Source organism: Capra hircus, chromosome 23 (assembly GCF_001704415.2).
Source record: "Capra hircus breed San Clemente chromosome 23, ASM170441v1, whole genome shotgun sequence".
Lineage (NCBI taxonomy): Eukaryota > Metazoa > Chordata > Mammalia > Artiodactyla > Bovidae > Capra > Capra hircus.
In genome coordinates this window covers 10560314-10585222 of record NC_030830.1, presented here as the reverse complement: position 1 = coordinate 10585222, position 24909 = coordinate 10560314, and the positions used below count along the sequence as shown (strand labels likewise).

Genomic DNA, 24909 nt, shown 5'->3' with positions numbered 1-24909 from the left:
GTGACCTAATCTAATACCTTAAATTTCTTGGGAATCACTAGTCTAAAGCCATAATTTTTCAAATAAAACTACTGCAATTGAAATTATTTGACCATTGAAATACTATTATTTAGTTAGGTTTTGCCCATTCCTGAAACATGATGTGTTTGTCTCATGGGCCTTTTCCTTATTATTTGTGAAATTTATCAGTTTTGCAAAAAATAGCAGGTTTTCCCTGTTACATATTTATCCAGTATGAAGACTCAGCACAGTCCATTTTGCAGAGTGCATTTGGGTTGATTCCTGTACACACCAGTGTGAGCATATATGCACATCTCCCCCAGCACACATGCAGTACTTTCTCCAGGCTACTTGTCTAGGAATGGAATTGTTGGATTGTAGGGGATGATACACATCTTGCCTTATTGCTCTTCAGGGTAGTTTTATAGTTTAATGCTTCCACATAACAGTAGATAGATCTGGTTTTCCTTAATTTTTACCAGTACTTGATTTTTTTTTTTAATATTAATGTTATGAATGTGAAGTGGTATGCCATTGGATTTTTAATTTGCATTTCCTTCTTTACTAGGGTGAGGACACGTCATTTTGGGCCATTTTGTGTTTTCTCTTGATCCACTTTTTTTCCCCTTTGGGTTCTTTTACTGGGAAGAATTCTTTATGTATACTGAACTTGAAAGTTTGAAAACGATAAGGACTAACTGGAGATTGGTTAAATTAACTTTTCTGTCTAGGTTGCACTGTATATTTTCTAACTACGTGGAGTTGCATCTGGGTCCATTTCAGTCTTCTGTAAATCAGTTTCAGCCTAGCTCAGTCTTTGAAGTTATTTACATCGTACTTTGATTTGTGCTTTTTTTTCTAATTGAAATTGTATTTGTGACTTTCTCATTGACCCATGAGGAATTAGGAGTATGTTTTTAGGTTTTTAAGTAGGAGGTCTTCTGTAACAGTTTCTGTTGACTGAAATTAATGTTTTGATTGAAATTGCTCTGTGTGTGTGTCCTTCGTATCTATTGGTATTTTGTTTTGCAGCCTTGCTTAGAGTGAGAGGTCTGTGTTTTTCATGATTTTTTTTTTTAAATCTCCCCTTTTCCAGTATAAGAGTCCTGGGCTTGTGCCTCTCTGACTTATCAGAAGCTTGACTTTAGCAGTTTGGGCTTTCTGCCATATGCCTGTTGGGTTCTGATATTTGAGATCATGCTGGGGACCTTGGCTCAGTTACGGGTCTTGAGACTCTTTGCCTTTAGGTTCTACTTGTTGCTGCACTAGAGTGTGGGGAAGGGAGGGAGTGTATTACTGCATTATAACATCTTAAACATAAAGTTGATCATGTAGCATATAAAATTTTGTACTTAGCAAATTTTTCTTTTCTGCTTGAAACTCTCTATATTGATTTGATTCATTACATTTAGAAAATGAGTTATTTGCCTTGCCTGTGTATACATAACAAAGTGAGTATCTCATTAATAAAGGATTAGTTAATTCTTTAGAAAAGATTTTATATTTATTAGTAAAATGTGTGGCCCCACCTTCTTAAAAGTTTATCCTGATAAGAGGAAAGCATTAGCTTGGTTTATTGTTTACCAGGTGATAGATTGTGAGTTTTATTTCCCTTTAGTTTCTGTTTTTAAAGATACAGTTTCTAGGATCTTCAGCTGTAGCTTAGACTGATCTATATAGCTCAGTTTTAGCTGTCTTGCAGATAGATATGTGTTTAATATAACTTTGCTGCTTTGAGACATTTGGAGGGGGGTTAAAAATTTGTTGACTTTTACTATCTGGTTTACTGTGAGGAGTTTTATGAAAATCACACCGCCTTTATCACCTTCTCCCTTCTCTGGACCCCCCTCTCTACTCCTGCCAACTGCTGGTTTTGCACCCCAGGATGCCTCCCCTAACCTGTCTGTCCCTGCTTTGTTCCACTCTCAAGTTACGGTCTCCACATTTCTGAGGAAAGAGATACTAATAATTTGTGGCTGCCCAAATTGGTTGCCTAGCCTGTGGGGTTTCTCCCCCAAAACTTTTCATCTTATATTGGAATACTGCTGATTTGTGTAATGTTGGGATAGTCTCAGGTAGACAGCAAAGGTAGACATGAAGTTCTGAGGCTGTATGATATATGTTTAACTTTTTAAGTGACTCACAGACTGTTTTACCCAAAGCAATTGTAACAGCAGTGGATGGGGCTTTGGTTACTCTACATCTTTATCAATAGTTGATTGTCATCTTTTAAATTTTAGCCATTCTGCTTTGTGTATGACGATGTCTCATTGTAATTTTAATTTGCCTTTCCCTCTTAATATTTTGTTCTTGTTTATGTGTTTATTGGCCATAATATCTTCTTTTGAGAAGTGTTAGTTTAGAACTTTCGGTCTTTTAAAAATTGGGTTGTCTTACTATTATTGAGTTGTAGGAACTCTATAAATTCTAGATCCAAGTACTTTGTCAAGATATGTGTCTTAAAATATTTTCTCCCAGTCTGACTTGCCTATTCCTTTTTCTAACAGTATTTTCTGATTAGCAGATGTTCTAACTTTCATGAAGTCTGAACTTAAACATTTTTCCCGTTATATTTACTAAGAAACCTGTCCCTGTCTACAAAAAAAGTCTTCCTGTGTTTTCCTCTGGAAGATTTATAGTGGTGCTTCTGTTGAGAAGATTTTCCTAGTTTTCTTTTTGATTTCGTATATGGTCCATAGATTATTTAGAAGTGGATTTAGTCATGATTTTAATGTTTTGAAATGTATTGAGACTTGCTTTGTACCCGAGCACATGGTCTGCTTGTTGAGTCTTGACCATTGTGTATTCTGTGGTTGCTGAGTGTCAGATACGATGACTGATACTAATTCTAACATCATCTTTGTTCTTACTGAATTTTGTGGGGAGTGGGGAAGGGAGGTATGTGTCTAGTGAATTGTTGAGATATGAGTTAAAAGTTGGCAGTTTTTACTTGGTGAATTTGTCTTTCCTGTTAATTATGTCATTTTTTGCTTGTTTATCTTGAGGCCCTCTTTGGTATGTACACCTTATCTAAGGTGGCCTCTCAATAATTTGCCCCTTTTAATATTACTAAATGTCCTTTAAAAAAGTCTTAGGAAATATTCTGTCTTGAAATCTACTTTATCTGGTATTTAATATAGCCAGCCACTCTGATACTAAAATATGCCTTCTTAGGATTACTATTTGCAAGTTAAATTTTTGTCCATCCATTAACTTCCAATCTATTTATCTGTCTTTATGTTTAATGTAAGTAAATATCTTACAGACAGCATGTTATTGAGTCTTGCTTGCCCTTTTTAAAATTTTCTAATTGACCTGTTTACTTATAAATAACATAATTACTGATATGGTTGGATTAAGGTCTACCTTTTTTATTTTCTATTTTCCCCATTTTTTAATTTCTCTCGTTCTTTTTGAAAGCTTCCTTCTTTTGGGTTAATTGGATATTTCTTAGCATTCCATTTTTTGTTGGTTTTATATCTCTGACCCTTCTCCTAATTTACACAGTCCTCTTGGGATTATGGTGTCTTTAACTTTCTAAATTCTACTTTGTGTTAATATTGATCATTTCCTATAAGATTTAAGAATCTTGTAACTTTATAGTTTGATTTACCACCCCCTTTTCCTTGGTATTTTATGCTGTATATCATTTATATTACATTTAGATATGCTGTAAATCCACAATACATTTTTGCTTTACATACTTAATTTGTATTTTAAAGAAACTAAAAGAGATGTTTACTCACATATTCTCCACTTCTTCTAGAAATCTGAATTTCCATTTGATGTCATTTCCCTACACCCTGAAGAACCTGTAGAGCAGGTTTTAGTTTTGTTTTATCTAAGTGCCTTTATTATACACCTGTAGTTTACACAGATTTGCTCTGCCAGAGATTTGGAGAGTTTATATGCAGACTTGGGACTCCCCTTTTGTGGCACTTCATCTCCCCTTATTTTCTAGCTACTGTGGTCACCCTAGTCTGTCCTTTGAATGCCTCAATCAACAGATTTGCAGTTTTCTCTGAATTTCAGCTGTACAACTGGCACCAACTCAAAGAGGACAAGAAACTCCTCCCTTCTTCTCAGTATCTTCTTCCCTCCAATATCTACTTGCTTTTGGTTGCTTTCTAATGTTTTCACATGGTTGTTTTTAATATATTGTCAAGCACCTATAATTGTTACTTGTAAGAGCATTGGTTAAATACAGGGTCTTCCACCATTAGCGGAAGTGGAACTCAATTTTTGTCTGTTCTAATATGGGTCATTTGAGACTAGTGGAGATCTTTGCTTACCTTGAAATAAAAACCGAAGCAGTTCACCAAACTCATCAGTACTGATGTTCATCGAATGCTTATGTTACATGCTAAGACCAAAAGTGACTTTGTTTTGTATTTAAACCACAACTCTATGTTTTTTTTTTTTTTTGTTTTTTTTCATTTTCACCAGCTAGGAAATTGGTACTGAGGACAGATAGGCTCACAAAGTCACATTTCTGGATGGTGGCACAGCTGGGATTCAAATCTTGTTTAGTTTTTTCTTATTCAAGAGCCTACATTGTTAACACTGCATATGCTACCTCATCCCTGTTTGTTCTGAATTTGCATGTAACTATATCCGTTCTAGCTGAAAATACGTTGATACAACAGAATGACACAAAAGATGAAATTTGTCATTATAGAATATGTTGTGTTTTAGGAAGTGGAAGTACCAGTATTACCGAAGATCTCTCTACCCATCACCAGTTCTTCACTGCCTACCTTCAATTTTAGTTCTTCTGTGATCACAACTTCCTCTCCGTCACCCATTAGTCCTTCACAATCATTAACAAATAAGGTAAAAAAACCATTGTACCATAGAGGTGCTTTTTGTTTTTTCTTTATTTTTAAAAAGCTAATCTGATTAAATCAGTGCTTAATTTTCACTATGGGAATTAACAACTCAAATTTGAGAAAAACGGAAATAGCATTGGCTTTTAAAAAAAAGGTACATCATAATGGGAACATTCTTCAATTCTTGTGAATGTATTAGAGGAAGAGTGTATTGCTGTTTTCAAACAACATTTCCGTTTAAAATACTTTATTTATTTTTGGTTAATAATGGATTTCTGCTTTTTAAAAAAATTTCTCAAGTAGGATTAACATCTTTAGGACTAACATGCTCCTAAAATTTGTATGGTTTTTTCCCTAACTTTTACTTTTTCTGAACATTTTCTTATATATGTTATTTTATTCCCTTAAGTAATTATCTCCCTCCAAGATCATGTATATTCCTCTTCGAAGAGGAAGCCAAATCTTACAACAGTTACATGTTGAGTAGTTTTCAGAAGTTAAAAGTGATTTTTTAAATTTAAAAGGGAAAAAAATGCTTTTGGCTTCTTTGTAATTTGCTTAAGGTCTATTTCACTGCCGATTTCTTTTTCTAAAAAGCTTTTTGTGTCATTTCTTTAATAATTTGAAAAACCAGGTACAAGTGACCTCTCCAAACAGCACTGGCAGCCCCTTGTTTAGATTTTCATCTCCAATTGTAAAATCTACTGAGTCAGATGTACTACCTCCGTCATCTGTAAGTAGCAAAGAGTATTTCATATTGATTGATTCCAAAGGCATACTGGATTTTTAAGCTCTAAGATACCATTGGTGGTAAGAAATGCCATTTTTCTTACCAAAAATTTCTGGTGTACAGAAAACTTTGAAAATCTATACACAAAATATATGTGTATGTATATATGTATGTATCTTCTCATGTACCATTTCAAAGTTAGGATGGAGATATTTTGGTACCCTTAATTTTCTTTGTATCACCTAAGAAAAAAGGTACTCCTTTGTATACCCATAATACAGTTGGCATACCCAAAAAATGTAACATGATGTTAATAGTAACATCGTGTGCACATTCAGATTTACCCATCAGCCTCAGACCCTCATTTAATTGCTGTTTTGTTTCTCTTGGTACCGGATCCAGTTACAATTAAGACTTAGCAACTAAGTTATATTGCATTTAGTTAGCGTGTCTCTTGGATTGTCTTTAATCTAGAAAAGTTGGAAGGTTTTATGTGCCACTATATATTTGTTTCTTCATAATAAATATTTTGAGTAAGAATGGTATATAAGTTGGAGACTTCCCTGGTGGTCAGTGGCTGGGACTCTGCCTACCAGCTTGTGGCCCCTCCACCCAGTGCAGAGGGCCCAGGTTTGGTCCCTGGTTGGAAAACTGGATCCCGCATACCACAACTGAAACCTGGCATAGCTAAATACATAAACAGTAAAAAAAAAAAAAAAGAAAATAGTACATAAGTTTAATGTTCTAGTTGCCCTATCTCTATTTGGCATGTGTATCATTTTAACATATTCAGTTCAGTAGTTCAGTCGCTCAGTCGTGTCCGACTCTTTGCGACCCCATAAATTGCAGCACACCAGGCCTCCCTGTCCATCACCAACTCCCGGAGTTCACTCAAACTCACATCCATCGAGTCGGTGATGCCATCCAGCCATCTCATCCTCTGTCATCCCCTTCTGCCTCCAATCCCTCGGAGCATCAGAGTCTTTTCCAGTGAGTCAACTCTTTGCATGAGGTGGCCAAAGTATTGGAGTTTCAGCTTTAGCATCAATCCTGCCAAAGAACACCCAGGGCTGATCTCCTTCAGAATGGACTGGTTGGATCTCCTTGCAGTCCAAGGGACTCACAAGAGTCTTCTCCAACACCACAGTTCAAACGCATCAATTCTTTGGTGCTCAGCTTTCTTCACAGTCCAACTCTCACATCCATACATGACCACTGGAAAAACCAGAGCCTTGACTAGATATGTTACCTTCTGTTTTTTTATTGTGTCCTTGTTTTCTGTTACAACTAGATGTTCCAGATCATTTTGTAATTTCCCTGCCAAATGCCTGAAATCTACTCAATGTCCATGAAATCTCATACTTTTTATTAGGAAATGGCATTTAGAAACCCAAAAGTGAGCATCAGGAACACATTATTATTTTATGTAATGCTTTGAATGAAAAAATGCTTTAGAAATTTAAAATGCTCTTGTTAAAGACACACCATTCATTATAAGAAGCACACTGATTTCAGAGATTTAAAATAGGAAAAACTGTGAATCTTAGAATATGTGAAATCCAGTATACTTTTTGGACTTGAAATAGAGCTTTATATTTGATAGATTGTTTAAAGCTAAATAAACAGTTAAAGGACAACTTCTCTCTCTACAGATTGGATTTACATTTAGTGTGCCTGTGGCAAAAACAACAGAACTTTCTGGCTCTAGTAGTGTTTCAGAACCAATTACAAGTAGTTCAGGTAAGACACTTTTTCTCATAATATTTTACATAAAAATTGGTTAATATTTCAAATTACTTATTTTACCTTTGGTCATTCTTGTAAATGCTTTTATGTGAATATAATTAGCTCCCTAAATGTGAATAAGTTACAGCTTGTGAAGGGGATGGTCACAATAGCAAATTTATCCAGTCTTTGTTTAATCCCAAAAAAGTGACAGTTTATTATAAATGAAATCTCAATACAAGAAATTCAAGGGTGTTCCACATTGTAATTACAGTGGATTCCATCTCAGAGTTTCTCTTGAGTTCACAAGCATTTTTATGCATAAGGATTGTATTAGCCTCTGCAGACAGTAGTAGTACATAATTTCTCAAAAAAATGGGCTATTTCTCAAAAAATTATCTATCTGAATAGATAAATAGACCATAGGAATTTGCTGTGGTGGTCATGATGTGTGCTCTCAAGTATTGGGTGCTTGGGAAATGAAGAATCATCTGGGCTAAACTGCTCAGGTCAAGAATTGAGAGGAACGGCTTCTCCCCCAACAAACAGCAAATACAAGCGAACAAGAGGAGAAGTCTGATGAACTTGGAAAATAGTGACTAATTTGTCATGAGATTGAGAGGTAGCTTTAAGTTCTAAAGATTCTTGAGTGCTACGCTAAATAACTGAATTTTAATTTGAATGATAGGAAAACACGGCATGATTTTTATACTGTGCAGGGCACAGTGTGAGATGGTTCCTTGGAGTAACAGCAGTGTGTTGAGGAGGTGTGGGTGGGAGAGAGGGGTATTATGGACTGAGATATCAGTTATGGGGCTGTTGCCTTATTCAGAAGTGTTGACTGTCTGCTGAGTTTGGGAATCTTAAAAAACTAGATCTTCCCTTATAGATAAGATTTTAAAAAAAAATCAGAATATCAAAGAACCAGGACCTATAAGCTGAGAAGGTCTTTGGTTTGTATGGTCTGGAAGACAAGAGTATAGGTTCTGCAAGTAGCACAGAATAAGAATTTTACTGATATGTTTGCAGTCCTAACTTCTGTTGAATAAAACAGCCCTGTGTATGAGAAAGTAACAAGTATATTTCGGGTGTACTTAACATGTGATTTTTCTTTCTTTAATGTTACTGTGAATTCAAGAAAGAATAAACCTATTCAAATTGCATTTTCATGCCTGGGTATGAGGGAAAGGCATTAAAATGCTTCCATTTTTACTAATGCTTTACAAATGATCCCTGAGTGAGTAACAGTTTGTTAAAACTTCTTTGTTTCATTACATGTGGGGAAATTACTCAAGAGATTTTAAGACGTGTATTTTCAGTAGTATATATAGAATTGTTCTTATATTGACACCTCTGTTTCTTACCACTTTGGTAATTGAAAAGCTGATTGAAAATGTGGAAGTCATGGTTAATTACTGTATGATAGGAGCTAATTTTCACATTATCATCTTTTCCCTTCTCTTTGAGTACACTTGAAGAAATCCTTAAAATTTACCTTAAATTCTAAAAGCAATTCAATTTTGACTGTAAAGGAATATAGAATGTGATAATGCATAAAAGGCGATTTTTCTTTGTTTTAACACAGTTGTAAGAAGTAGGTATGGTGTTTTGGTTTTTGCACATTTATATTATTGAGGTGAAATTGAGATAAGATGTAATCATGGGCTTCTCTAGTGGCTCAGTGGTAAAGAACCCGCCTGCCAAGGCAGCAGACACAGGTTCGATCCTTGAGTTGAGAAGATTCCTGGAGAGGGAAATGGCAACCAACTCCAGTATGCTTGCCTGGGAAACCCCATGGACACAGGAGCCTGGCGGGCTACAGTCCATGGGGTTGTAGAGACAGACATGATTAGAGACTAAACAGTGACAGGAACGACGTTGATCATTTAAAGGGAAACATTCAGTGGCGTTTACAAAGTGGACAGCGTTGTGCAGTCACCACCTTAACTAGTACAAAACACGTTTATCACTCCTAAACCTAACCAGTTTGTCTCCATTTCCTGTACCCCTAACTGCTGGCAGCTAGTGATCCATGTTCTATTTCTGTGTATCCACCTGTTCTGGAATCACACAGTGTGACTGTCTGCATCTGGCTTCTCACGTTTCAAGGTTCATCTGTGTCGTAACGTGTACTGTTAGCATCATTCCTTTGTGGCTGAAAGATGCTGCGCTCTTTTGATACATCATAACTTACCTGTTTATTTGTTGGTGGACATCTGGGTTATTCCATCTTTTGACTATTGTGAATAGTGTTGCTAATAAAAGTACATGTGCTTGTATTTGTTCAGTACTTTAGAGGATGTACCTAGGAATGGAGTTGACAGGTCAGATGGTTGTCCTACATTTAACTTTTTGAGGAATTAAGGAAACTTATTCTCAGCAGCCAGCCTGTTTCACATTTGCACCAGTAGGACTCTCCATGTTCTCACCATGCTTATTTTCCTTTTTTTGATGATAGCCGTCCTAGTGGGTATGAAGCAATGCTTCATTGTGGTTTTGATTTGCATTTATTTCCCTGAGGACTATGTTTAGCTTTCTTTTTTCTTTTTAATGGAAAAAGATTTATTGCAGGACCAAGCAAGGACGATGGATGGCTTGTGCTTTAAAAAACTTGACTTTGTGTTTAGCATCTTCTCATGTGCTTTTGGCCTTTTACATATCTTCTTGGGAGAAATGTCTGTTTAAGTCCTTTGCCCATTTTTTAAATTGGTTTCTCGTGTTGCTGAGTTATTTGCCTTTTTGTATAGTCTGGCTACTAGATCTTTATCAGATATGTGATTGGCAAGTATTTTTTTCCTGTTCAGTTGATTGTCTTGTTACTTTCTTGCTTATGTCCTTGGATGCAGAGATTGCTAATTTTAGTGAAGTTTAGTTTTTTTCTTGTGCTTTTGGTGGCCTAAGAATTCATTGTCATGGTCATGAAAATGTACCTCCTAGGTTTTCTTTTCAAGAGTTTTATGGTTTTAGTTCTCTTGTTTAGATCATCAATCCATTTTGAATTAATTTTTGCTCATGATGTGAAGTAAGGGTAGATAGGTTTTCTTTAACTGCTTTACCCATTACTACTAAATTGGTGAAAACTTAAAAAAACCTGGTTATTCATACTTTTGAAAATCTCAGGCGTTCTCAGAAATAGAGTAGTAGACTACATTCCCAGATGCACTTCACTGAGCTTCAGCCTTTGCCATTTTGTGACCAGTCTTGTTTCTCCTACCTTCACTACTCCGCTCACACACACAGATGCAACTGCCAGGTAATTTTCAAACGATGCTTCATCTGTAAACAGAAGCACTCCCCCTTAAAAATGTGTTGACAAAATGATCATCATACTCACAGTGTAGAGTATTTTAAGTATAAGAATATTGTACTTATTTTAAGTATATGTTCATTTTAGCAAGTTTGGGAAACATAAAAAGTAACAGCATTACTCTAGATGTAAACAGGCACAATCTTCTGGACTTTCTAACCTACTCTTTCCCGTAACTGTTCTTCTGAGAATGATTTTTGTGGCTGCATAGCATTCCATCATGTCAGTGTTCTGTAATTTATGTAGCTAGACCCTTTTATCACGTATTTATCATTCAGGTTTTCAGCATAATAACTGACAGGTATTTTCAATCAGAGGGTGAATTTTTAGAAGAAGTATCTGACTTAAACAATCATTTTTAAAAGCTTTAAACATTTTTAAAAATTCAAAAAACTTTATTTTTGACTGCACTGGGTCTTCTTTGCTGCACACGGACTTTCTGTAGTCCGGCAAGCAGGGGCTGCTCTCTGCTTCTTGTCTTGGTGGCTTCTCTCTTGGGGGAGCACAGGCTCTGGAGGGTGCGCAGGCCTCAGTAGGTGTGGTTCGTGGGCTTACTTACCCCAGGGCATGTGGAATCTTCCTGGACAAAGCAATTGAACCCATGTTTCCTGCATTGGCAGGCTGATTCCTAACCACTGGACCACCAGGAAAGTCTGAATGTTGTTTTTAAATCAGTTGTTAAAGTTTCTGTATAATCAAGGCATATTTCATACAGTGTTTGAGCGTGTCCCAGTTGCCATATCTTCTGTAAGATTTGTTTTGATTTTCTTGATTACTGGTGAACTCATTGACTCATCATTATAGTGGATGTATAACTGACTCATTTATAGGTTATATATAGTTTATATATATATTTGTTTACTCTTTTGGAGGAGAGATGTACAGTCCTTTGTTGTTCATTATCTTTGGGTTATGGTAATTTTTTTCTGTTTTTTAGAAGTTAATTGAAAGATCTTTCTAATGCATGTAACTTGCTTTTTCTTGTCGTAATATCTTTTACAATTACAAAAATTACAGCTCAAGATACCACTGCAGTGAACAGTACAAGCTATAAGAAGAAGCAAGATGAAGATTGCGAGAGCCCTTTCAGAGCGGCGAAAACCCTGAAAGAAGGAAGTGTCTTAGATGTTCTGAAGAGCCCTGGTGAGATGCCCTTGAGATAGTCAGAAATCTTAATTATAAAATCATGATTTCATCTCAGTATCTTTTGTTACACTTTGTTGTACTTCAGGCTTTTAAAAAATGGTGTCTTGTCTTTTGAATGTAGTGATAGTTCAGGTGTAAATTTTTTAGGCGAAAGACCTTAGAAACTATTCCTTTAGAATTCAAGGACTGCACTAAAATGGAATCTCTAAGAGGCAAGTATAGAAGAAAAGAATGTGAATTGCATGTTGAGATGGGCCAGTAATTAGAAAAAGTAGATTAACTTGATGATATACCTGGACATGTCTCTCTCAGAGCATTGAACTGCCTTGTCCTCAGATTACTCCCCAGTTGTGGTGTGTATATAACAAAGCCAAGTGGAAAGAAAACATTAGCTAATTGTAACACAGTGCGTGTGGGGGCGGGGGGAGGGTAGTACTGGAAAAGAAAGAAGATATGAATGCTGGTGGGTAATATTTGAAGATGATGAATAGAAGTAAGTGCTCAAATAGGAATGGGTTTTCAGTTTGAAAATCAGAGGATAGCATAATTCCAACTGGGATGTATACAATAAGAATATAAAAGGATTTATAAGATAATGTAGTAGCTTCGAAAGAGTTTAGATTTATCCAGTACATGTGTTCATGTATAGGTGAATAGGAATTTCAGTAATAAGGTTGGCTGCTACAAGATATAGAGAGATTGGGGGTTGAGGAGGTTTGGTGTAGCTCCCATTTCATAGATTAGTATACTGCTTACTGGAGTCTCAGTATAGATGATTTTATGCTATAGGCAGAGCTCCAGAATCCTGTGCTGGGATGAACCAAATGCATATATTATAGTCTATCATCATAGAAGTTTCACTCTGCCTGGATCCATAATGCCCACTCCCTCTTTTAAACTGTTTCAGAAAGCAAAAATTTGGAGTAGTTATATGTTCTCTTGAGGGAAATTTTAAAAGCCCAAAAAGAAAAAACTAACACCTTGAAGTGGTTGCTGTTAGAATTTTGCCAACTTTCGTGACTCAGGTTAATCATTAACAAAACAGTACATTGTTGTCTGTCGGGAGTAACTGAAGCATTTGGAATTGCTTTGTCTTTCAGGGAAAAATAGCTCTAGGTTGGATTATTTCTTGGTGCCACTAAAAGCCTCTAACAACCTTCTATATCATCTTTTCCTCTGTTTTTCTTTCCTTTGATGCTATAGTCTAGAGGGTTTTTTGGTGAATGTAGAATAAATGTTAATTGGTCCAAAGTAAAAGGATTGAAAGGTGGTTTCTCCAAATAAAGTATAGCTTGAGTGAATCAATTAAATGATACCACAAAACCTTTCCTCATTATTTCATGATTGTACCTGTATACCTTCAGTTCAGTTCAGTTGCTCAGTCATGTCTGACTCTTTGCAACCCCATGGACTGTAGCCTGCCGGGCTCCTCTGTCCATGGGATTCTCCAGGCAAGAATACTGGAGTGGTTAGCCATTCCCTTCCTGGATCTTCCTGACCCAGGAATCGAACCAGGGTTTCCTGCATTGGCAGGTGGATTCTTTACCGTCAAAGCCACCTGGGAAGCCCCAGGTCATAAATTAGGTGTTGACTGAACTATAGTAAACTAAAATTCCTAGAGGAGGATGATACACTATAAACAAAACACCTTCTGTAGACTTTTAACTGGGTTGTCGGTTATTAACTATGTAATTAGTACTAGAAATACAGCTTAGGTGAAAACTCGCAAGTAGTTCTTGGATTGTAATAATTCTGTAATTAAGGTAAAAAATGTTTTCTCCCAGGAATAATATTACTAACAGCTATAAGCGTATCACATTATTGGGTTGGCTGAAAAGTTTGTTTTGGGTTTTTCTGTAAGATCTTACGGAAAAAACCCAAATGAACTTTTTGTCCAGCCCAATATTAATTAATGTTATTAATATTTATTAACAGTAAACAGGGAGACATTCTAATCAAAACATTAACTAATTTTTCCCCTCCCACCCACCTCTTCCCCCCGGTTGTAGGTTTCGCGTCACCGAAGGCAGATTCTCTTGCTGCTCAACCTGCCACCACAAGCCCGGTAGTTCACACAAGACCAGCAATAAGCAGCTTTTCTTCTAGTGGAACTGGGTTTGGGGAAGGTTTAAAAGCTGGGTCGTCGTGGCAGTGTGATACTTGTCTACTCCAGAACAAAGTCACAGACAACAAATGCGTAGCCTGCCAAGCAACAAAATTGCTACCAAAAGACTCTGCTAAACATACTGCAACCGGGACACCAAGTAAAAGTGGCAGACTGACTGTTTCCACACCAGGGACGGCAGGCTTCGGAGACAGATTTAAACCAGCAGTAGGAACTTGGGATTGTGATACCTGTTTAGTGCAGAATAAACCTGAAGCGATAAAATGTGTAGCTTGTGAAACACCGAAACCGGGAACTGGTGTTAAGCGAGTCCTTACGTTGCCAGTGGCTTCAGAAAGTGCTGTAACTGTGGCTGCTTCCTCCTCCAGCTGCACTGTGACCACTGGTGCCTTAGGATTTGCAGATAAATTCAAAAGGCCCGTGGGATCTTGGGAGTGTCCAGTGTGCTGTGTTTCTAATAATGCAGAAGACAATAAGTGTGTGTCCTGTATGTCTGAGAAACCAGGTACGTTTATGGCTGTTTGGAATAATTTTGTTCATTACTTTAATAGAACATTTTAATTCTATTCTCTGTAAAACAGCGAAGAACAAACCTCAGTATTTTAGATGTTTCAGGATAAGCATTTCCTCCTATGTCATAATTTTCCAAACTGTCTTGAGATGAAAATGACTTGCCTGGAACTGGCACTGCGTGTTCTCTTAAGCTAGGTTGTGTGTTAATCAGTCCAGCATTTGCTTTGACCTCTTCTTTGTGTGCACTTTTATTAGAAACTTCTGGCTCTTCGTGATCATTTTCAAAGTTGGCTGATACGGATGCAAAGGTCTTAGAACGGAGCACTCTTTCTCAGACCTTTACACAGAATAAAATACTACTCTGTCTCTTTTTCTCAAAGAGGAAGTGAGGATGGCTAGCGGTCATTTCCACAGCTAGTTTCATTAAGGAGTAGACAGTATTGCGTTATCAGAAGAGTGTGGCTGAGCACAATGATGATACCTATACCTGTATGTGCTATCTGCCAGAGACCCTGCAATGATCATAAATTATTAAATCGTTAATGAAAAAGTACTATTGGGCAGACAGAAAAATGGAGCTAGAGTCGAATTTTTCCTGTTTCTCTGTTCAATTTTGAAAGAGTTACTGAAGATTTACACTGATCTTTAATTCATTTGGAATTAATTCATTTGACTCTTTGATGTTTTTGTAATGCTATTATATAATTCTTTGGTACAGATACATGGTAACATAGATACTAAATAAAACATGTTATGAGTGTCCTGGGAATTATACTTCCTATTCTTATTGCATTATTGATGGATGCGTGGTTTTGTGTCTACAGTGAAAAGCTCTTCATAGCCTAGAACCCTATCCTAACACAAGGGGTGTGCTGTATTTCTTGATTCCTGCTAGACATCTCTACAGGAGTAAGATTTCAGAGTCTTTATTCTGAAATATCTTTCTCTTCCCATCTGTCATCCTCATTGTCCCTTTAACAAAAAAAGCTGTTGATGGATGTGTGAGAGCAAAATTAATTGAGTTGATGGGTCAAACTTGTACTTTTGTTCAATCATCTGGTGGCTTTTTGGAGGATGGATTTGAAGGCAACAAAATTTGGAGACCAGAGCACAGATTAGGAAGTTGATCAATAATATAGATAGAGATAGTGGTGATATGTACTAGTGAAATCAAATGGAGGGGGATAGAATAATGTATTGAGTTGAAGATACATTAAGTTCAAGCTGCTGAAGTTGACAGATATGTGTGAGAAGACTTTTTAAGATATAAAACTGATTATAGACACTCTGGACTGGAGACACAGATTTGGGAATCATTCACTCATAATTTTCAAATAAATGATGAGAGAAGAGGTGATGTAAGGTGAGTGAGTAGAGCAAACAGAGAGGATAGCCTAAAACTGAACTCTGCTTAGCTTGAGAGTAGCAAGAATAGAACTTTGAAACAGTTAATTGAGAGGAAAGACAAGAACCAAACAAGAACCACGTAATACTGGTTGCTTCTTACGAGGATGGGTTTCAAGGCAACCAAACCAGAAGTCTCAATAAGGCTGTCCACTAGAAGAGCAGCAGAAGGGTCCGAGGAAGGAATGAAACAGATTGCAGAGATACATCAGGGAGGAGTTGTCTTCTCACCAGGCCAGCCAGGTGCGTAGTGGAACTCCCATCAAAGAGGTAGTACAGCACTGACGCCCGGAAGTATGGGTCTTGGGTGCTAATGGGAAAGCATTTGTTGGTGATTAAAATCATCAGGGTAGATGAGACCTTGTGAGAGGGCAGTGGACCAAAGACGGTAGGATGTTATTGGCAAAGTGGAAGAGAACATAACGATAAAAACCACAGAGCAGGTAACTGGGAGAAGTGACAACAGCCAGAGGACATTGAGAGAAGTGGGGCTTCCAGAGCGAATGGCTTTACTTGCAACCCTGCATTTCTTCACGCAGCTGCGCCTTACTGAGCCGTCCCTCCTATGCTGCTGCCTCTCCCCACGAAATTGCTACGTCTGCTTAAAAGTGTAAATAGGACCTCTGTGAATCCTCCTGTCTCGTAGTAGTGTCTTCTCTGTGCGCTTATTTAGATCGTTTGTCATTCCATCTTGGCGATGGTGGTACTATGCATTTATGTTTGTTTTACTTTCCCCTTTTTAGACCAGAAGCACCTTTAGAATCGACACTTTACTCATCTTGATATTCCCAGAACCTAAGAACATTACAGTGCTTAATCAGTGTCTGTTAAAGGGCTGCGTTTTAACAGAAATGCCTTGAACATAGTAGGTCATGTCTACTTGAGTTGCAAAGTGGATAATAGAACACTTCTGTGCAGAAATGGTCATTTCAGAGTCAGAGATCTGTGCTTTGGAATCTTGAAATTAATATGGCCATGACTGTGTATTTTATGTGTTAGGCTCTTCCCTACGATTTATAACTTATGTTTTATAATCTGTGATGCTTAACAAAATTTGACAAACATTATTAAGGAAAATTTAGTCTTTTATGCCCTGATCTGTGAGCATCAGTTTGAAAAAAAAAAAAAAAACATGGCTATTCAACCTTGGGGTTAAGAGGACACTCATCAGTGAGCAAGGTGAGTGTGAGTTGCTCATTTATAAGACTAAAAGAAATCTGAGATGTCTGGACCGTTTTTAAAAACGTGATGTTTATATTTCTGGCATTTTCTTTATCTTAATAGGAAACACTGATAAAAATTGTTCATTTGGACTTACGTGGTGTCATGGAGATCGTGACATAATGTAAATTAGAATTATTGTATTTTTGCTTTGTTTTTTAGGAAGTTCAGTACCTGTTTCAAGCAGCAGCACGGCCCCCCCAGTCTCCCTATCATCTGGAGGCTGCCTAGGATTGGACAAGTTCAAGAAACCTGAGGGAAGCTGGAACTGTGAAGTGTGCCTAGTGAAGAATAAAGCAGAGTCTACCATATGTATAGCATGTGAAACTGTAAAGGCACACACAAAGCCCGAGTTTACAGGTGAGGTGTTGGTAAAGTGCCTCCTTATAAAGTAAAATGTTTGCACACAGCTTTGTTTTTAAAACCATTCTTTCTTGAAAATTCTTGTAAAATGAGGTGTTGTCCTGGACTTTCAGCTCACACTCTACCTCTGAATTACCGTGTAGTTGAGTTATTTGGTGGTCAGGAGTGAGGATATACATTTGGTATTTTACTAGTTTTCCTTTGAGAAGGAAAATGCTTGTTGCAGCCCATGGAAGTAATGACATGACTAAGGGTTACAGCTGGTTTGAAGAACACTGCACTTGGATTTTAGGAGGTCGCTAGAACTCATTCTGTGACTGTTGCCTCACGGTCTCTTTCCCATTTTCCCCACTGGTAGTAATCACCATACCTTAAACCTTCTTTCTCAGGCAGAAGTGCCATTGAACTCCTTTGAGGCAGAGGTGATGATTAGTTAATATTGTCTTTGACCCCTTTATTTTTTTGCTTTCTGTCTGATGTCACATAAGGCATTTTCAAGCCCATGTGGATAGTAGCCATTTGCTCTTGAGATGCTGATGTAATTTTTCAAGTAAGTTTCTTAGGGAAAGAAAGTTAGGTGGGTAACCATTAAAGGAAAGGAAATCTGAAGACAAATGCTTTTTACAAGTGCTTGGCTGTCACTTGTTAAGTTACGTGTTGGTAAGTGGGAACAGTGCTTAAGTATCTTGGTACCGTTCATTGATCTCTGTGGAGCCAGTCAGTCAGGTGCCTAATTTCTAGTTTATTCTGCGACAGAAAAGCATTCTGAAACCAAGACTTTGATCTTGTCATTACAGTATTTGTATTTTTTAAAATACTGCTTCCACTCATACAATTCTGGTTCTTTCATGCTAAATACTTGAATTCTTAAGTAAATAACACATTTACTCACAAGATTTAAGAAGCAAGTTAACGACAGGACTCACAGTGAAAGGTCTGTCTCTTGTTCTCATTGGCTCATTTTCCATCCTTCCTGCCCTGCCAACGGCAGTAGTCATCTGTGGTTAGTTTATTGTATCTCTTTCAACGTTTCTTTATGCACATCACAAGCAAATGTACTTCTCTTCTCTGTATTTTTACTTCTCTCTGCCTTGTTGGGAAAGGTTGTAGGCACCATCACCTTTCTGCACCCTTGTCATTACCACAGATGCGCTCGGACGTGTCTTAGTTCTTCATTTCAGCTGCCTGGGTGGCGTGTGGCATTTTACATACTGTGAGTTTATCATTCAAATAGACTCAGCTATAGACTTGCTGGGTTGTTGACAAGTTGCCTCCCACCAACTTTGTGTTGATTTATGCATCCACATGCCATATCAAGACTGTCCGTTACTCCTAGTCTCATCACCAGCACTGATTTATCAAACTTGTCTGATCTCTGTCAGTCTGATGGATGAAATGTGCCTGTGAGGCTCGAGATGATGGATGAGATGTGCCTGTGAGGCTGGAGATGTACTTACGCTGAAGGAGGGCCAGCTTGGTTCATGTTCACTGTCATTGTTAAACTAATGCTCTTTGAAGTAGGCCTGGTCTGAGCTGTTCCTATCTCCTCCTGCTTGTCAAGGTTGACATTTTGTTTGACTGAATGGTATTTAGTGATATTAATCCAGTGTCTGTGTGGTGTCTTTATGTTTTTGAAGGCTTCAGCACATCTTCCTCATCTTCGAACGCAGCAACCTCATCCTTCAAGTTTGGCATTCCATCACCCTCTTCTGGGCCCTCTCAGACGTTAGCCAACACTGGGAACTTTAAATTTGGAGATCAAGGAGGCTTCAAAATTGGCATGTCATCAGATTCGGGGTCTGCAAACCCCTTGAGTGAAGGCTTCAAATTTTCTAAACCCATAGGAGATTTTAAATTTGGAGTTTCATCTGATTCTAAACCTGAAGAAGTCAAAAAAGACAGTAAAAATGACAGTAACTTTAAGTTTGGACTTTCTTCTGGTTTAAGCAATCCAGCTCCTTTAGCTCCATTTCAGTTCGGGGTGTCTAGTCTCGGGCAGCAAGAAAAGAAAGAAGAACTGCCTAAATCTTCATCGACAGGCTTTAGCTTTGGTTCAGGTGTCATTAACCCTACCCCCGCTGCTGCTGCTGACACCGCGGTGACCTCTGAGAGCAAGAGTGGCTTCAGTTTTGGAACCACAGACACGAAGAGTGTGTCTGTGGCTCCTTTCACGTGTCAGACTTCAGAAGCAAAAAAGGAAGAAACACCTGCTACCAAAGGAGGGTTTGCTTTTGGCAGCGTGGACCCTGCCCCTCTGCCATCAGCCTCATTATTTGTTTTGGGAAGGACAGAAGAGAAACAGCAAGAGCCTGTCACTTCTACATCTCTCGTGTTTGGGAAGAAAGCTGACAATGAAGAGCCGAAGTGCCCACCGGTGTTCTCCTTTGGGAATTCAGAGCAAACCAAAGATGAGGGCTCTTCCAAGTCAACCTTCAGTTTCAGCATGGTGAAACCATCTGAGAAGGAATCCGAGCAGCCAGCAAAGCCCGCTTTTGCTTTTGGTGCTCAAACCAGTACTGCAGCTGGTAAGCATTAAACCTTTTTTTTTTTTTTTCCACAAGGTGTCGACAAATGCAGCGAGTCAAGGGGTGGTTTACACTGGACATAGTTGAGAGAGTCCCAGTCACAGAACTCTGGGAAGGAGTAGAGGACTTTCCGTTTTAGCTGCTCTGTACCACCCCCGCCAACCCCTCCTCCACCCTCCGTGATTCTGACGAAGTTATCTGCATGTCTGATTTTGAGAGATGTAGCTCTGATGGAAAGCCCACAATATTTGCATATTTGTCTGTGACTTTTTCCCTTCTGTTTGAGCTTTTAAAATCAGAATTGACACATACTATTCAGGAAGATAAGCATTTTTTTCCTTAAGCTCAGGAAATAACTTTCCAATAAAATCTTTATGTACAGGCCTTCATATACAAATAGCAATAGCCAGTCTTCAGCTGGCATTCAAGGAACATAGACAACAAATACAATAAATCTCTGACAAACAGAGGTGGATATGAAAACTAAAATTGCAAAGAAAAAAATGAAATAGCATTTTTAAAAGTAAGAAAACCAAAAACATAGTTGGTGAAATAAAATCACTGCATGGACTGAGTAGCAGGAAGGAAAAAAAAAAACAACAGCTGATAATCGGATTAGTGAACTAGAATTTCCCAGAACACAATGTAAAAGAACAGATCTAAGCCATATCCACAAGTTCCATTGGAATAGGAGTGCGTAGAAGATGAGGACAGTATGAAGGAAATATCAAAGAAGCAACAGGAGAAAATTCCCCACATGTAAAGAAAGACACTGGTCTTACAAACGACGTGTTCACTGCGAAGGACCAGTGAAATTTTAGGACACCAGGGCCAAAATCCTGACTGCTTTCAGAGAAAACAGTTTGCCACAAGTAGATTATCAGATTAGCATCAGACTTCTCATTTGTAACATGGAATGCCAAAAACAGTAGAGCAGTGACCTCAAAATGAAAAAATGGTCTTGAGTTGAGAATTCTGTTAACCAGTCAAATACTTTCAGACTGTAAGAGCAACATACAGATGTTTTTCAGACAAGCAAAGAATCAAAAGTTGAATACCTATGAACACTTTTGAATAATAAATTGGAAACACAAGAAAATGAAAAATTAACCTGAAAATATTTGTATGGAATTCAGCACCTAGGTATGAGCAGTTTTTATCTATAAAATTTTACTTAAATTAAAAAACACCCTTCAAAGAAAGCAAAAACTAAATTATCCATTATTGCTTAGAAGGAATAAAAATGAGATAGGGTCTAATCAAATTTAATCCTAGTATTACTATACTACTTCCATTGAAACATGCATTTTCAACATCCTATTAAGCAACTTGAAAGTGACCTGTTACATTTACTGTCAGTTATATTGGTGCCCATACTGCAGTGTGACCAGCCCTGTCTAGTAGATAGTGTTGGAATTGAGAGATTATTGGAACAAGTTTTTTAAAAAAGTCATCTACTAAAGGTAGCTGGATTCAGGGTCACCATATAAAGAATCAGTAGCTTTCCTCCAAATCAAAAGTGAATAGTTTGGTAGCATATCCCATTTATATTTTCTAACAGTTCCAATTTGTGTTTTATAATATCAGCAGAACCTGCAACATGATAAATAAGAGAACATAAATGAGGTATTTTATACTTGTTCCTGAGTGAATATCCTTTCCTCTCTACCTCAGCCCCAGTAGAATTTCAGTTCTTAGAGGAATTTTTGTGAACTTAACATGTGAAAATAATTCTAAAAATTCATATGGAAGGGAAAACTTGAATTGTGGAGAGAAAGGCTGACATACCGTCAGGTTTGCCCTACCTGATATCCAGCGATGCTATAAGGCTGCAGTATTTGAAACAGTCCAGCAATGGTAGCTGTAGAGGTTTGGCAGTTTAGTATGTTGTAGAGTTACAACTTAGTGAGCAGGCTAGGGTGCACTAGTCTGGACAGCAAATTCAGATAGTGGTGTCCAGTGAGATTTGGATTTAAGGAGTATTTAAAAATATATGTATATTTTGCAAATATGCATAAATATTACGTGCATATATATATGAATAGTTTTATGTGTTTGACTATCAAAATTTAACAAATTTCCATTCGATGAACTAATTTATATTAAAATCTTAATGATTCTCGGAGAAGGCAATGGCACCCTGCTCCAGTACTCTTGGCTGGAAAATCCCATGGACGCAGGAGCCTGGTGGGCTGCAGTCCATGGGTTCACTAAGAGTCTGAGATGACTGAGTGACTTCACTTTCACGCATTGGAGAAGGAAACGACAACCCACTCCAGTGTTCTTGCCTGGAGAATCCCAGGGACGGGGGAGCCTGGTGGGCTGCCGTCTATGGGGTCGCACAGAGTCGGACACGACTGAAGCGACTTAGCAGCAGCAGCAGCAGCAGAAGCAGTAATGATTCTATTTGCTAATGGATGCTAAGATTTTGGGGTAGGAAAAAAATGCCTTCTGTTATTACTTGTTCTTAAAGAATTTTGTTTCTTAATTTCCATCTTACAGATCAAGGTGCGGCCAAGCCAGTTTTTAGTTTCTTGAACAGCAGTTCCTCTAATTCAAGTGCACCAGCCACTTCAGCTGGTGGTGGCATATTTGGTAGTTCCACCTCGTCCTCCAGCACGCCTGTGGCTGCCTTTGTGTTTGGACAGGCCAGCAATCCCGTGAGCAGCTCTGCCTTTGGAAATGCTGCCGAATCTAGTACATCTCAGTCTTTGCTGTTTTCTCAAGAGAGCAAACCAGCAACCACATCAAGCACGGGTACAGCTGTCACCCCATTTGTCTTTGGCACGGGAGCCAGCAGTAATAATACTGCAAGCTCTGGCTTCAGCTTTGGAGCTACAACCACATCTAGCTCTGCAGGTACGTTTAAAGACAAAAACATGTTGTAGTTGAATTGGCTTTCATTATAAGTAGATGATCTCTTAGCGTATAATATCACAAGAAGGCATGGCTGCATTTAGGTCATCTCTAGCTGGGATGTTGTAATTACTCAGTGTGGAATGAAGTACATTTTGAGTTTAATATAATTCCGGACCACAGCCTTGTCTAACTCAGTGAAACTAAGCCATGCCTTGGTGGCCACCTAGGACGGGCGGGTCATGATGAAGAGGTCTGACAGAATGTGGTCCACTGGAGAAGGGAATGGCAAAACACTTCAATATTCTTGCCTTGAGAACCCCATGAACAGTATGAAAAGGCAAAATGATAGGATACTGAAAGGGGAACTCCCCGGGTTGATAGGTGCCCAAATATGCTACTGGAGATCAGTGGAGAAATAACTCCAGAAAGAAGGAAGGGATGGAGCCAAAGCAAAAACAATACCCAGTTGTGGATGTGACTGGTGACAGAAGCAATATCCGATGCTGTAAAGAGCAATATTGCATAGGAACCTGGAATGTCAGGTCCATGAATCAAGGCAAATTGGAAGTGGTCACACAGGAGATGGCAAGAGTGAATGTCAAGATTCTAGGAATCAGCAAACTAAAATGGACTGGAATGGGTGAATTTAACTCAGATGACCATTATATCTACTACTGCGGGCAGGAATCCCTTAGAAGAAATGGAGTAGCCATCATGGTCAACCAAAGAGTCCGAAATGCAGTACTTGGATGCAGTCTCAAAAACAACAGAATGATCTTTGTTCATTTCCAAGGCAAACCATTCAATATAATGGTGATCCAAGCCTATGCTCCAAGCAGTAATGCTGAAGAAGCTGAAGTTGAACGGTTCTGTGAAAATCTACAAGACCTTTTAGAACTAACACCCCAAAAAGATGTCCTTTTCATTCTAGGGGACTGGAATGCAAAAGTAGGAAGTCAAGAAACACTGGAATAACAGGCAAATTTGGCCTTGGAGTACAGAATGAAGCAGGGCAAAGACTAATAGAGTTTTGCCAAGAAAATGCACTGGTCATAGCAAACACCCTCTTCCAACAACACAAGAGAAGACTCTGCACATGGACATCACCAGATGGTCAACACTGAAATCAGATTGATTATATTCTCTGCAGCCAGAGATGGAGAAGCTCCATACAGTCAGCAAAAACAAGGCTGGGAGTGACTGTGGCTCAGATCATGAACTCCTTATTGCCAAATTCAGACTTAAATTGAAGAAAATGGGGAAAACCACTAGACCATTCAGGTATGACCTAAATCAAATCCCTTATGAGTATACAGTGGAAGTGAGAAATAGATATAAGGGGCTAGATCTGATAGAGTACCTGATGAACTATGGACGGAGGTTTGTGACATTGTACAGGAGACAGGGATCAAGACCATCCCCATGAAAAAGAGGGGCTTCCCTGGTGGCTCAGAGGTTAAAGCGTCTACCTGCAATGTGGGAGACCTGGGTTCGATTCCTGGGTCGGGAAGATCCCCTGCAGAAGGAAATGGCAACCCACTCCAGTATTCTTCCCTGGAAAATCCCATGGACGGAGGAGCCTGGTGGGCTACAGTCCATGGGGTCACAAAGAGTCGGACACAACTGAGCAACTTCACTTCACTTCATGGAAAAGAAATGCGAAAAAGCAAATGCCTGTCTGAGGAGGTCTTAAAAATAGCTGTGAAAAGAAGAGAAGCAAAAAGCAAAGGAGAAAAGAAAAGATATAAGCATCTGAATGCAGAGTTCCAAAGAAGAGCAAGGAGACATAAGAAAGCCTTCCTCAGCGATCAGTGTAAAGAAATAGAGGAAAATGACAGAATGGGAAAGACTAGAGATCTCTTCAAGAAAATTAGAGATACCAAGGGAACATTCCATGCAAAGATTCCCTGCAGAAGGAAATGGCAACCCACTCCAGTATTCTTGCCTGGATAAAGGACAAGAATGTGCTGGATAAAGGACAGAAATGGTATGGACTTAACAGAAGCAGAAGATATTAAGAAGAGGTGGCAAGAATACACGGGAGAACTACAAAAAAGAGCTTCACGACCCAGTGATCACGATGGTGTGATCACTCACCTAGAGCCAGACATCCTGTAATGTGAAGTCAAGTGGGCCTTAGAAAGCATCACTACAAACAAAGC

At 38.4% G+C, this 24909-nt stretch overlaps 1 protein-coding gene across 1 annotated transcript in view; it reads left to right on the top strand.

The window, feature by feature from the left end:
- The window catches only part of NUP153 (nucleoporin 153), a 67599-nt gene that overhangs the window by 31376 nt on the left and 11314 nt on the right, over positions 1 to 24909 (top strand). Inside the window, exons 12-19 of the mRNA XM_018038724.1 lie at positions 4696 to 4833; positions 5464 to 5562; positions 7212 to 7299; positions 11609 to 11734; positions 13747 to 14367; positions 17163 to 17360; positions 19001 to 19888; positions 22391 to 22747. Of these exons, the coding sequence (XP_017894213.1) occupies positions 4696 to 4833; positions 5464 to 5562; positions 7212 to 7299; positions 11609 to 11734; positions 13747 to 14367; positions 17163 to 17360; positions 19001 to 19888; positions 22391 to 22747 (2515 nt within the window). The remainder of the gene's footprint in view (positions 1 to 4695; positions 4834 to 5463; positions 5563 to 7211; positions 7300 to 11608; positions 11735 to 13746; positions 14368 to 17162; positions 17361 to 19000; positions 19889 to 22390; positions 22748 to 24909) is intronic.